The sequence below is a fragment of the Oryzias latipes genome, chromosome 1, assembly GCF_053564925.1.
Source record: "Oryzias latipes strain Hd-rR chromosome 1, Olatipes_Hd-rR_3.1".
NCBI lineage: Eukaryota > Metazoa > Chordata > Actinopteri > Beloniformes > Adrianichthyidae > Oryzias > Oryzias latipes.
Window position 1 is genome coordinate 23381043 of NC_136237.1, and position 14976 is coordinate 23396018.

Here is a 14976-nt window from a genome sequence, read left to right on the forward strand (position 1 = left end):
AGATTGGTCAGTCATTTATTTGAATAGGGGGGACAGCGCATATTAATAAACATTTCTGTCAATATGCCAGAGTTAGCCAAAGGGCTATTTTTCATCTGTAGTCCCTGTAGATGGACTCACATTTGACTCTGGAGTAATTTAGTGCATAGAAAGGTTGATGGTTCATTCTGTAAGTTGAAGGCTATAAAAAACTTTCTGCTTAAAAAAACATGTTTGCTGTTAAAACAAAATGATTTTTGTGTCCTTATCACACCTTAACATTTAATTTAGGAATTAATAGTTTTAAGCTACTGTAGAATACTTGTTCCAGTCCCATTGTAAGATGAGCTTTATTAGATGAGATATTGAGATATTGATGAGATATTTTGAAGCTTCAGTGGCAGAGCTAAGTTAGGCAAGGGAGGGGCAACCAAAATTTGCCCCCCAATTTTTGAGTCCTTATTAATATCATTTTTGACAAAGGTTAAGAAATCATCAATACAAGCTTTTTATGCATTGCAAAAATAACAAAAGCTACATCTTTTTTAATTAAATCTCAAGTCCCATAAACTATTTGCATCAATACTAAAACTGTTTGAAACATATATTTTTTATTCATTCATTTGTAATGGCCTTCCACTCAGATAATATCATTTGCCACGCTTCCAAAGTTGTCTGCCCCCCTCCTGCCCCCCACACAAAATGTCCTACTGACAAACCTGTCTGTATTAACCAATGTTTTAGGTAAAAACATATTGATTTGTGCACATTTTCCTAAAGGTCCTTTAGATCCAAATATGAGCCTCTATGCCTAGTCAAATTGATATTATTATGATCTTCCTGTCCTTGTTGATTAATTGTTTTTATAGCTTTATATAAGTCATGTTAAGCTAAACTCTACAGGAGAACAATGCAGCTTCCCACGGCTGTCACCAAGGTTTTTTTACACTTTCACTCCATGACTGTAGTCTTTTAAACTACCTTTCTCATTCCTTAGCATTACTTATTAGCGAGTACTAAACTTCACTAATGGCCGTTATTATATTTTTGAGCTACAATAAAAACTACTTTAAACAAATTACAGTTTTTGTTGTTTAGAGCAACACAGGTTTTATATTGCTGTTCCTAGCCTTTGACGTGGTTGTCTTTCCCTGTCATGTCATTTTAGTTTTCAGGAATACCTGTTCATTGGAAGCAACTATAAAGACCCACGCTGATGAAAATTGTGTTTTGGTGTCTTTAACATGTTTTCTTTGGTATTTTCCTGATGGAGGACACATATAAAGAAAATAAGCTTATTTTTTATTTTTTTTTCAAACATTGTGAATGAGGAGCAGATGAAAAAATGCAGCTGGAGAAAGCTTGTAGTTGGGATTTGGGTCCAGATTCACATTCGCCTTTGTTTTCCTTGTCTAAGGTGGATGGCTCCAATATTGCTCGTCATTTTTGCTGCACCGCTAATGTTAATGTTAGGTTGGGGTTGTGAGGGGCTGTTGCACCAACTGTCCCGCCAGCAACTCAGAAGTGAATTTCGAAGGAATTCCTGCCACTATGTAGAATCTTTGTCCTGGAAAACAACACAGGTTTTCTGATTTTCTGCTAAAAATGGCATAATCATAATCAAAACACCACTGGGACGCTTTAAGAGTAGATCGATCAAAAGATGATTGGAGTGGCTCTTTAACATAACGTTGCAATGCATTTCAGCCAGTAACCTAAACCATATATCTTTTAATAGTAGCCCCGGTGTTCATTCCAAAAACTTGACAGCCAGCCCGCCGTTTATTAGAGACCAGCATCGATTAGAGACCGGCCACTATGGGAAGATATACGACATTATAGATGCTCTTTTGTAAAGCATAGGTAAATCCCTATCATCTTAACAGTTCTTTTATTATAGTATGCTCATTATTCTGTCTTTTGTTTCTTTCATTCTTAGTGTCCCTTAGTTTGTGAGCCTGCGCATCATTGTTGCATCGACCAAGAAGAAACCCTGCTGACTGGGCCAGGTATGATGCCTAAACACTCACCATACCATGAATAAAATGAATTCTGAGTGTTTTAATTTGTCAGTTTTCTCCCCTCAAAGTTTTAGTATTTGTAACATTTTACCAAATTAGGGCCTTAAAGTTAAGCCTCCAGTGCTGTTATTTGCCTACTTTCATTTGTGAAGCATTCATTTAAAACAGGAACATACTGATGTCTCTTAACATAAGGGTCCTTCGAGGTTTTCCATCTAATTAACTTTAAACTGGCCTTTAATAACCTTTCCATTAAGAGGATTTGAAGGATCCCCGAAGTACCCTATTTGATTAAAAAATGTCTTTTTTTTCATGTTTTGATTTAATAACAGTGAGAGGTGTTTTACAGGGGGGTAATTCAGCAAGCTCTTTGAAATTGTCAGCTGAAAGTGAGCAGAAGATGCTTTGTAAGCTGCATGATACTAATCGATTGGCAACACAGAGAGGAAGGTCCACTGCTGATGCATTAGGGGGCTGTGAAGAGTAAATGAAAGAAACCCTGAAAGAAAAGGCAATGATGTGTGAGTGTCCTGCTGTGATGAAACTTCAGCTCTTGTTTAGAAGACATTTCCCAATAAAAGTTTCTATTTCCGTCCATTCATTTCTTCCTTCATGCAGATTCCAGCCATCTCCCCAGCAGCAGTCTCACCTGCGCCTCTTGTCACAATGTCACTGCCACTTACAGTTTTTGCCATGATTATCTAGTACACTGCAGCCATATTTGCAGGTGCACATCTGCAGTCTGTCAGAACAATACACTCTCTGCAGATGCCCCCCAGATTGAGAAATGCAATTTAGTCTTAAGCTTTTATTACCTCTTGAAATGAGAATACAGAGGATCAAAAGGGAGAGAAAGCCCACGCACGCTGCAACTCAGTTACTCATTTTCTTAAGAGGTGTCAGAAAGGGAAACAAGGCGTTTTAGGTGCGGTCAGATTAGCGCGGCTGCAGGGAGGTGGAGGGAGGAAGGGCTTCAGGGGTTAATCCGCTTCTGCAGGGGAGGCAACTGTCAGCAAGTGTTTTGCTTCTCTCCTTTAAGGACTGCCTTCTTCCCTTCTCTCCACATTTTCTTTGCTTGCTTTTTATTTTTGTTATCTTAATCACTTTCTATAATCCCCATGCTGACAACAAATCTCATTTAGATCCAAATATGAGCCTCTATGCAGTCATTCTCTGGATATTTTTACCAAAAATCAGTGATTAGTTGCTATCCCTGTCTTCAGTCTCTTTAATTCAGAATTATTGCCTGTAAGACTTTTATTGTTTGTTGAAAAAAGGTTTTTCAATTTGCACAAGTTATGAACAATAAATGAAAATAAAAAATGAAACTTTTGTGTAGAACTTTCCTGGTTTTTATTTTATTGAATTTATGTTGCCAGGGCAGCGTCATTTAACGCAGTTACTCTTTGTGGCTTTTTTTTCTTTGTTGATCAGATGTTTTGTTAATCAGTTTCACTTTTATTCAGACAAATCCTAAAACCCACTACCAAGTGGCATTTGTGAAAAATTATTACAGCAGTATACATTGACACAAATTTAGAAATATTTTCAATAGCATTAAGGGGCTATGGGTAACATGTGTCCCCTTACTGTTGTCTGACTATTTAAAATTGATAGGAAAACACTGAATGAGTTAGTCGGTGGTTTAAGATGATGGAGCCAAAAACCAACATGGAGGAGAATCAGATTGCTCTCCTTCTGAACTTTAATATATTTTTTATACTTGCTTTGATTTAAAGGCCCTTGAGTTTTATTTTGGTTTATTTTTTCTCTCTGAACAGCAAGTCATCAAACTGGGTCACAGAGAGACAAAAGTAGCATTGAAAGCGGCCGTCATTCAGATGCATTTCCTGCAGTAGATGGTGAAGCTCACAATGCTGGGAGAATCTATGAAAGATTTTCATGTACCCAGATATGGAGACGTTAATTATAGATGCCTTTATAGAGATCCTCAAAAAAAAATATAAACCTGATCTCTTAAAATCATTTGTGTCCTCCGTGCATTGAATGTGAGATGTATACAGTATATATACAGTAGTCAATGCTTCCATGTATCGATGAGGCTGAAAACTTTGGACAGAAGCTCCTCCAACACACAGCGGGACTATAAGCTTTATGAACACATTTTTGGACAATCGCCCAACAGCAAATTCGCTGTGCATCAAAACAGAGGCAACGGATGCAAATTCACTGCCCAAATTACGTTATGTGTGAATGCAGCATAACATTTTTCTCTCACACTGCCACCTAGTGGGGACCAGAAATAGAGTTGTCAAATGCAAAATGCCGGAAAGTCTGTCTGCCGTAACATTGTTCCTGAATCATACCAGGGTTCACTTGCCAAGAAAATCAAGAACTTCATTTTCTGGAGGGCCAGAGGTTGTTTAGTAATTTCACCACAGCCAAACAAAACGATCTATTTGAGGTAACATGCAGACCAAACCTAAAGCGTGAGCTCATCAAAAAATTCTACAGTCAAACAAAACATTTGCCCTTACAACCAAGCTTTGAAATCAACAGCAAAACTTGAACAAATATTGTTGTTGTAAAGTTAGAAAGTAGAGTTCAGCTTCATTGCAATACTCTGCTGGAGCTATAAATGACTAAGGCAAACATATCTGAATAGAGTGAAGTTAGTCCAGATCAATGACACAAAAGGAGAATGCCATTCAGAAAAAAAAAACATTTTTCTGCTGATATCTATAAAAAAAAGATGACTTATAAAAATGTCATTCTCCTTGACCCTTCAGTAATGTTGCTCTGTAGGCTTTCTTTTCAAAAAAGTTGTAAAAAAGAAAAAAACACTGATCAATAAAGATATCACTGTCATAGTTCAGCCTTGGCATGTTTCAAAAGTACAACCAGAGTTAGAGAATCCCTTCTGCCATTGACTTTTAACAAATAAAGTTAAATCAACTCAAAGCAAAGAAATTGAAAGTAAAAATAGTCACATTAGTCTTTTTCGGTACCATTTTTGTGTTATCAACCTGAGCAAAGGTATATTTCCTGTTCATAAATTACACCAAAATCATATTTACTTGAAGGAACACTGCATATCTCTCACCTCGGGTGCTTCAAACTCGACGTATTGAGCGACTTCTGTCTGACTGTTCTGCATAGTAAAAGGACTAGTAAACACTTTTTCAGACCTGCAGTTGTTTTTTCTGCTGCTGCAGGCATGCAGATAAGAGCATTAGGTCGTTTTTTTTTTTGTTGTTGCTTTTTTTGTTTCCAGACCCTCAATTGCTGCTAAAAATCCGCAAAAATGAAGGAGAAGGTGCTGAATACAAATCTGTACCAAAGGGTGCGAGCTGAGTTTAGGTTAGCAACCAAAGGTTTCTCAACAAATCCTCCGACTCTATCTATCTGTTGTTTAATAAAGAGGCAATTAAAATGGAAATGAATGGAAGAATAACGCAAATAGTGTAAGGACATTTTTATGTAGTTTAGTTTGGAGTCTAGTCTGCTGCTTTGCTTCAAAAATGAGAAATCTTATCTTTGGCAGACACTGTTATTGATTATAGAATTTAAGTCATCCTTCTTAGCCTCGGTCACTTTTTAGAGACTCTCTCCTTTTCTCTGACTATCTTGAGGTGGCTGGTGGTTTTTTTGTGTGTTTTTTTTGTTTTGTTTTTTATGTAGACACTAGTTTCATCCTTTTTATAACCTTAGAAAATAATTCCTTTGCTGGATTGTAATGCCTTTCTGCTTTCTTCTTCCCGTTTGCCCGTGTTCACAGTGTTCAGGAATCCAATATGCAAGGTGTACACATTCCAGACTTCAAACAGCAAGAGGATGATAGTGCGGGAACAAATGGAGGAGTGCACTTTGTCATTCAGTATCCCCAAGCAGCTGTTGTCCCTGTACATTCAGGAAGACATAAGCAGGTAAGCCACTCACAACTGATGTTCAGTTATGTTAATCTGTTTAAGACTTATTATCTGCCAATTTTAAACCCCGTGGGCTTTGTTTCAAAAATCATTTAAATCAAATAATTCAGCACTTAATTGTTAGTTTGTGCAGCTAATTAACTAATTTACCAAAATCAGAGCTGAAAGGCTTCTTATCTTAAATAAAGTCTTTTTGTACATGTTGACAACATTATTGTATCACCAAGTCTTGCCAGTTTTTTTTTATTACAGAAATGAATTAAATTATTAACATTTTGGTTTTTGGCTCAGCTTGAAAAACTTTAGCAAACTATTTATTACTGTTTTAAGCATGAAAACATTATGGAATTGGAAATGAAAAAATAATATATGTATTTGAGAAGACAGGGTCATGGTTTTTTCACACTCTGTAAAATATTGTGATTGTAGCAAGTAGTAACTTTTTTATTACTGTTTTGCTGAAAACTACACTTACTCCGTTGGAAAAAGCAGTTTGTGCTCCACCGAGATATCAACATATTTTATGATGTAATGCTGCCATCAGAGACAACTCCTACTGCTTAAAACCAACAAATAACTGTTACAGATTTTACAATTCTTTAAAAAAAAAAACTATATTTCATCTTTGCCCTGCAAACTTCTAATGCTTTAAAAATTCATAATGCTTTAGAATGAATGTGCAATTGTAGGTATATTATGTAAATTGTTTTAATGAAGGCTTTTTGAGATTTTTCTTACACATTTGTTGAATCTGCATTCTCACTATAAACCCCTTTGCATCTCGAAACTGAGCACATAGGATACAGACAGAGTCAAAGTAGTGGCAGTAAATTGTTTTTTTTATAATTTTAAGGATTGTGTCCTCTGAAATACTCCAAAACACAAACGCAAAATCAGTCCAAAGCTATTACTTTAGTTTTTACTCAAATAAGCCTTACCATCACTTCGCCTTTCAAACAGATGGGCAGCACGCTTGCCTCTACCCTCTCCTCCAACAAAGCTGTACCTGCAGCAGTCAGCTTTAATACAAGGTGATCCGCACTGAAACAGATCTTTTGAGTCACACCTAAATATAGAAAAGAATTATTAAATATTTATGAACTGTCTTATCTGTATAATTCAGCTCATAAATGTGCATCAAGCTCCAAACCATGACCATCATATAATGTGTGCTTATTAACAAGCATGCATGCTGCATATACAGCTCGTTCTGTGAAGCACCTCTCCAGTAATCCTCTTGAAATGTGGTCTCCTTCCACAGAGCCTCTCCATTTAGACTTCATTCTGTACATAGCAGAGCTCAAGGTTTTGAATGATTCAGTTGATGCTGTGAAGTTGTGAGAGCAGTAGCAAATGGTGGTTTGCTCACCATTCCTTGATAATCTTGAATATTTCTGGCTTTTATTACTAGCTTTGATACAGAGACAGGTGTACTCATCGAAGTATATGAGCACACTGGTAGATTATTTTTATTTAGGCATGTGATAATGCTGTGCATCCTGCTGCAAGCGTGTCTGTCTCCATGCGTGTAAAAATAATTAAATATTTGGAGGAGAGTGTGGGTGTGCAGCAGATTAAAAACTCATTCATTACCAGCTGTCTTGCTTATTATTAATGAGGAAAAGCATGTCCTATTTTTTGTCTTAATTGACAAGTATGTAGTTTGTGAGTCACAGATTTTGATTTTTAACTATTTCCCTTCCTATTTTTTGTTTTTTAAGACAGTTTTGGAAGGTTTGGAGGCTGTGAGTTTAATTAGTCCTGAACACAAACGACCATGTTAAACTGGCATGCCTATCTTAAACCAGTTTACATTATTTTGTTTATAGTTCCTTTCATCGTAAACAGTATGTGTAAGCTTGAGTCAAATTATATCATCTAACTAGCACCTTTTCTTCTCTATTTTCCTCTCAAACTATAACAGTTTTTGTTTCGTTCTTTCTCTCTCTTATTTCTGTCCATGAGTAGATTTCTGCTCAGACCACTGCCATATCAATGACAGCTTTTAAATGTGCGGCCATGCAGAGGACCACAGCTTAAAAAAATAATAAAATAAAAAGTGAAACAAAGGTTTTGCAAAGGTTTGTAGACAGAATAAAAAATGAAAGTTTTGAGCTTCTTTATTAGTAAAGCCTAGCCCTGAACAACACAATCTGTTGGGTTATTTTTGGCTCATGGTTCTTGAAAATTAAGCATCATTTCACTATGTTTACTTCCAACTTTTGGGACCTAGAGTCATCTCACGTCTTCAGGGGCTGAGCAGAAATGCTTAAGTCTATGCCGTTGATTGTGTTAGGATGAGTGAGGCTGGACCCAGAAGCAGGACAGAGACGGGAGGATGAATGAGGAAAGAAGGTTTTATTTTAGTCCCAGTGGCGTTGGAAGGTTCGGGCGTGATGGTTCCTGGCTTGGACAGAAGACCGAAAGGATGAGCTTGGCTTGATGTTCGGATTGAACTGCAGTGGTTGACCAAGGGTGAAGGTCGCGCTTATGGTACTCCCTGAAGGAGCAGAGATAAAGGCGGTTAGGTTTCTGAAAGTAGGAGGCACTTAGCATAGAAACAGGAGACTTAAGACTTGGCTTTAAGGAGTCAGTACTCAACCACGAGAAGCAGACGGACTGACGTTGGCTGTAGGGTGGTGGTTCCTTATAAAGGCTGCAGGCTGATGAGAAGATGGGGGCAGGTCCGGAGATGAGCCCAGGATCCTAACAGATTGACAGGCAGATGGTGACAAAGTTTTGAAAATGTAGGAACGTGATGGTTCTTTCTGCTTGTGGTCAAAATATGTTGCAGCAGCTTTTTTAGAAATAATGAAGATGTGGCTGAGCTTGTTTAGAGAGCCCGATCAAAACACCATCATGGTTTGTCTGCATAATTGCATGGATTAATCTCGCCATATTGTGTTGACAATTGTTAATCCAGTAACTTTTGCACATTTAAAAGAGTCAGTATGAATGTAAATGACAGCACAATGTGTTCTGCATCCTGGATTCTGCATTGTGCTTGTATTGTTTCTATGAGGTGTCACTCATAAAACAGATGCTTTTTGGATCCAAAACATTCTGCTCAAAATTCAGCATCCTATTTTTATAGGGAGCAGAAAAGTGTTGCCACTTTTTCTTTGAAAGGATTTCATATGCACCCCAGCTGTGCGTCTGCTATCACTCCCTATGGTAAAACACGTTACCCTTTGCCACAGGGGGTAAAACGGTAAACTGGTGCCTCTGAAGGCCTTGCTGGGGTGTTTCTCCAGCTACCTGTGTTTACAGAATTTAAAGGTCTCTTCTTTTACTCCTTGGAGTCTGTAAACAGCTGGTTGGTTTGCAGCTCCAGTTTGGATAAGGTTAACAGTCCAGCGCTGGTTCTGCTCTGCCTGCAGCAGAGCAAAGTGAATGTTTACAAACTGCAGCCTCTCTGTTGGGTTTTCCCACATCCCCAAATCACCCATCGCCAGTGCAAAAACACACTCTGGTTTTCATCACTCTGTTGCCAGTCTGTAAACTTTTCTCCTAAATGATGTCTTGTCCTCCAAGCACATGGACTTTCTGCGGCTCAGACTACAACATGGTTGCCATTGTGAGCACATCTGGGTGGGGGTGGGGGGTGGGGGTCTTAGCCTCTGCTGAAAAAAGAGCTCCTGTAGCTCTTTTAAAAGACCTCCAGGGTCAGCTTGTGTTTTTCTCAATTGGTTTTCTGAATTTGTATCCAGTATTATTAAAATAAAGTCTGTATTGTTGGGTGATTAAAGCTGTTTTTACCATATTGCCTCAAAACTTAAACTTCTCACTGAATATTTTGATTTTGTTCAGCACATTCTGGTCCCGCTCATGTAGGAGGGGACATCCTTGATCTGTTTTTTTTCTTTTCCTTTGGCACAAGTTTGGTGAGCTTTGAGTAAAAAGAGCAATGTGAGTTATCACCGCTGTTATTTTTTTAATGTGGCTTTTACTTTATCACCACCTTCTTTTAAAAATTGTCTCTCAGTGAGGAACCATATATCAAAGTGTCTTCCAAAGCTTTCTATCTTGTTTAATCCCAATTCTCTTAAATATATTCCATTATGTTAATTTATTTATGCAGTCTTTCAATTCTTGTTATCTGTCAATTTTAAACTGGTGGGTCCTGACAAGGAGAGTTATCTTTCCAAAATAAGAGTCCATAAAGGATAATTGAGAATAGTCGCTGTTTTGGAAGACTTTATCAGAGAATGAAACACTTATGCAAACCAGCACTGGAGAAGCACACGCTGCATTTAAAAGAGCTGATGTCTTGGTTAAACATATGTATTTTTTCACTAGTTGGACCCATTAATAGGAATACTTAAATGATCCCATTAAAAGCTGCGTCTCAGCCCCATTGTCTCAAACCCAGCCACACAGATTTTTTTGAATGCAGCAGTTTTCATTTAAATTTATTTGATTTAACATCCAATTTTTCCCCTTCAGTCTCTCCCCACAATCTTTGGTTTCCCCACGTTCTTGTTCCCCCTTCTCCCCAGTTACTCTAGATCAGTGTTTTTCAAGCTTTTTTGAGCCATGGCACACTTTAACCTTGAAAAAAATCCCGTGGCACACCAGCATCCAGAAATTGAAAAAAAAGAGAAACTCAGTCTGTATTGATGTACAGTCCCTCCGCAATCTCACATGAATTTTTGTGATAATTGTGGCAGAAAAAGCTGGAAGTTGCAGCTGTTTTTTCTAAATGATGTACTAAAAGTTAAGTTAGAAGATTTAAAAACTGTTTGATGTGTGTTCGTTGTGGTTTCAGACGTTTCACAAGGACGACTCATTGTGCGCTGAGACGCTGTCACTTTAACCCAATGCATCATGGGAGATGTAGTGCAAACAGCCGCCGAACGTCGACAAGACTCGCTTCTCTGAGCTTCATTGTTTTGTTCACTTTTTCCACGGTCTGATACCGGATCCCGCGGAAAGCTACACCGCTAAAGACGAGCTCTAGCTGGTATTTTTGTTGGAACTAATCGACTTTATGAGCAGAATCGGAACAAGGATGTGAAGACTTTAACCACTTCTGATTGGTCAGACTGATGACGTGTGATTAAGCCTCAAAAAATGATTGGTGGAGACAGTTAATGGGGCGGGACTTTTCCGCAAACAGCTGAAGCTACGGCTAATTCGCTGTACCGTCATTCTTATCAAAATGTCTTTGATAGAATCTAATAATCGCAAAGAAAATCGTCTTTTACGATCTTTTATATTCCTAACTACTCAGTGTTTTATCAGGGCCTGTTTGGATGAACAAAGAGCTGATATCTTGGAGATTGTAAGGATTCAGTGGTTTGGTTTTCTTGTCAGTCACACCTTCAGGTTCATGATCCACAGCTGTCTTCAGTTCAGTTAATTGCCCTCAGCCTATTTAAGTGTCTTGGTTTCTGTTCTTGTCAGGTCATCTGCTCTGTTTTGTCACAGTTTTGTTTCCCCTCATAGATTTGTCATGTTTCAGTTTGCTAATTAAATCTTTTAGTTCCTTTCATCAAGCTTGGTCTCCTGCATTTGGGTCCTCCACCACCAGTTCGTGACAGAGATGGTCAATGTTTTTAGATCTGTTAATGAAGGCAATTTAACACGGCACACCTGACCATCTCCCACGGCACACTAGTGTGCCGCGGCCCTCGGTTGAAAAACGCTGCTCCAGATGACATTTAAATTATGTTAAAAAAAGGATTAAATTGTCTTTATATTTTCCCCACCTCTGTTTTTCTATTAAGCACTCTGTGATTAATTATTTTATCCAAAAAATACAAACCTAGATCAGTTTGATTTCAAAAACTATAGTCTATATAAATTTGCTTTCATTTCTAAAGTTTTAGAGAAGGTGATGGCACAGCAGTAAATCTTTTCTTGTTTGTTGTAACATCAAAAAATGCTTGATGTGTTTTAATCTGCCTTTGGACAAAGTCTCTTATCAGAATCTCGTCCTTTTATAAGTAGCTAAGAATGTGCTCACAGCTGGACATTCTGACCAGTACACTGTGCTGGTGCTACTTAACAAGTGCTTTTGATATGGTCAATCATCAGATTGTAATTTAATGTCTTTTGCTTTTAATTTGATACTGCAATGGACTGCCAAACTGTCCAGGGTGTGCACCTTTGCCCAACAGTTGCTGAACGGGCTCCAGCCTCCATGTGAACCTGCACAGGAAAGCGAGTTTTGTAGATGGAAAGATTAATTGACTAAAATTGACTCAATTTTTATTTTGAACAAAGCTGTACTTTTTGTTTTGCATATACAAGGAAATGACAAGATAAATGACTTGTGGTGTTCCTCAGGGCTCTATTTAAGGTCATCTTTTCTTTATGGTATCACCTTATTGGCCAGTTTAAGTAGGTCTTTTATCAAATATATGCAGAGGATAATCAGCGGTTTTGCTTTTTTAATGAGACATACTTCCATAAACTAACCAGTCTGCTGAATTGAATAGCAAAATTAAAATGGTAATCCAATTACTATTCACAGTCATGCCCTACAAAGACAAAGACTGTTTGACAGTTGGAAGGCTTTTAATTATTGACCGCTTTCTGCAAAGTCTATTCTTTGTGCAAAAGGCAAGTAAATTTGCACAAAAAAGGAGTATAAATAAAACATTGTTGGCTTTATGCCAGGAGTTTTAAATTAATTTTGATATCTTATTTTACATTAAATATTTTGTAAGAACACATATCAAGCGCATAAATGTAGCTGAGATTGAATACACTTAGTATTATTTGATTCAGGACTAAATCCTCTGGATAAAACCCGGTGTGTAAGAGGACAGCGAAGTGTTTGGCCCAAAAGTGCTCCTGTCTTTGAAAAACAATCTGAAGATAAAAATGAATGCTAATGGTGTCATGTGGTTAGGGCCATGGCAACTCTCTAGTGCCAGGTAACATCTTATTCAAATCACACAATCTGAGAACATTGTCCTCTGATTGTTCAAAGTGGTCTTTTATAGTATTGGGTGCTACTTCAAGCTTCAAGTGGATGCACTGGAGAGAATATACATGATTTAAATGGTTTGAAGGGTTTGCACACATCTAAGTGGCAGGATAAAAAAACTGCTTTCTTGACACAGCCTTATAAATGTTTATTGGTCTTTAATTAAATACTGTTATTTAGCTCTTATTTTGATTAAAATACTTTTTTTTTTACATAGTATTGCTTTTTTAAATAATTAAACTGTAATTGAAGTTAGATGCTTTATGACTTAATGTAATTTAATTAATTTAATTAGTGAAGAAAAGTATGAACTGTGTCATTTTACATGCAAGATTTGCTTTAGGAACCAAAAGAGTACATTATTTGTGTCCCATTGCAAATGTTGGTGGGTGATTTAATTTAGCTGTAGTTTTGTGCAGTAGTGGAATAGAAATGATGAAAATGAGATGTGAAAGTCCAAACTGAGCTCTAGAATGAGGAGGGACAGGTAACCATAGCTGCAGCTCTAATGGGCTCCAGAAAATTGGACAACAGATGACTGGGGGAAAATGGGTTAGTTGTGTTGCATTTATGTGATATCGTGATTTCAGTATTTTTGCGATACTTCACTGATCTGATCTTCATTTGGGTGCAACAGTCTCTCCTGTTGTGTATTAAAAGGCATTGACAATCCCAATGTTCCTTTATTTTGACCCTCTGTTTGAATTTCAGTGAATTGTGGAATCAGTAGAACAGGTTTATCCGGTAAAGTGTCCAGTGCAAGTGATTTTTTTAAAATTATAAATTAAAGTAATGCATATTTTAATACATGCTTACATGCATGTAAAATACTGTGGTGTTGTGATAACAAACACCTGTCTATCCCCCAGTGTTTTAAAACCTGAAACACCTGCAGAGGTTATTTAGGAAATAATCATCTGCACTGAATAGGCGGTAATGAGGCTCTCTGGACCTCTCTGTGTTTTTTACACATATCTGAGGTGTCATTACTACTGATGCAGTTATCATGTCAACGGTGAATGTGTCATTGCTCTGGCAAATACAATTTTTGACATCTCAAGCTGCAATGTGCCTCTTAGTTGACGCTGGAGTAATTTCTGACAGTTTGATGTGCAATCATCGGTACAATGAAATCCCCTTTGTTTCCATGTAGGAGGTAATTTTGGTCCTTCCCACAGGCACTTTTAGTTGAAAGACAGACCAACCCTAAGTGGAAATGTGTGTCAAATGCTCTGTGTAACAAAAAAGGTGGAAATTTATAGTGGTGTAAGTGATTGAGCAGGAACTAAAACCAAAGAAACGGGAATGCGTTTTGGAGGCCCCTGATTTGGAGAAACATTGAGTCTGATTCATTTCAAAGCAAGCTTGGATCTGTGTTTTACTCCAACTGTTGATCATTTTGTGCTCTCTAATTGGAAAATTAAGATAATGAAAGGAGTTGGAAGGCGTGAATGTGATACAACATGGTTTCTCACGGCTGTCCTTTTTCTAACTGGGTCATATGGTGTTAGCTTTTGTCGAATTTATTGTGATTATCTACATATAATCCATTAAAACTGCATGGCTTCTATGCTTATCTTTAGGGTGCAGGATCTGACGGAGCTTGGCGAACTCTCCCCTCATTGGGACAACTTAAGGAAGGAGGTGATTACTCGGTATGGAGGAATAATCGGCTCTTACCAGGCGACGTTGGCTGAACTGAACAAGATTACTGGTATGAAAATGCCCACCTTTGAATTTCACATTTGTCAAACATGCATTCATGCTCACACTGTTTTTTAATCCATACAAAGGGGGTATAGTAAAAATATAGTAAAAATTTGCAAAAGTTGCTGCTTAACTTCTAAATTAGATTTCATTGATAAGGGCAACATTCTTCATAAAAATAAGCTTCTTTTTTTATGTCTTGCAGAGTAAACTGAATGAGTGCTCGCAAAGACACTTATCAGATTCAAAGAGTCCCTGTACTGATGCTTTTATATGTCTTGTTTTTATTACATAAAAATTCTGTTCAAATAGTGCTCCAAACGAAAGGCGAACTTCAATTCTTGTGAGGTTATTGGGAATAATGGCAAATTAGTACAAAGTTGCTGCCAAATGTTACCATAGAAACAACAGTTTAAGTGTGTGTTTGCATCTTTTGTGCCCC

At 37.5% G+C, this 14976-nt stretch overlaps 1 protein-coding gene and 1 long non-coding RNA gene across 8 annotated transcripts in view; one reads left to right on the plus strand and one right to left on the minus strand.

The window, feature by feature from the left end:
* The window catches only part of LOC144981234 (type II inositol 3,4-bisphosphate 4-phosphatase-like), a 172038-nt gene that overhangs the window by 98385 nt on the left and 58677 nt on the right, over window positions 1–14976 (plus strand). For all 7 annotated transcript variants that reach the window (XM_078951946.1, XM_078951951.1, XM_078951942.1 and 4 more), the window contains 3 exons: window positions 1919–1988; window positions 5740–5887; window positions 14411–14541. In XM_078951946.1, coding sequence (XP_078808072.1) covers window positions 1919–1988; window positions 5740–5887; window positions 14411–14541 — 349 coding nt within the window. The remainder of the gene's footprint in view (window positions 1–1918; window positions 1989–5739; window positions 5888–14410; window positions 14542–14976) is intronic.
* On the minus strand, window positions 8230–8600 carry LOC144994346 (uncharacterized). The gene is made up of 2 exons (XR_013657853.1): window positions 8493–8600; window positions 8230–8390 (listed from the first exon to the last, which is right to left on the minus strand). It is a non-coding gene; the product is annotated as an uncharacterized LOC144994346 (long non-coding RNA).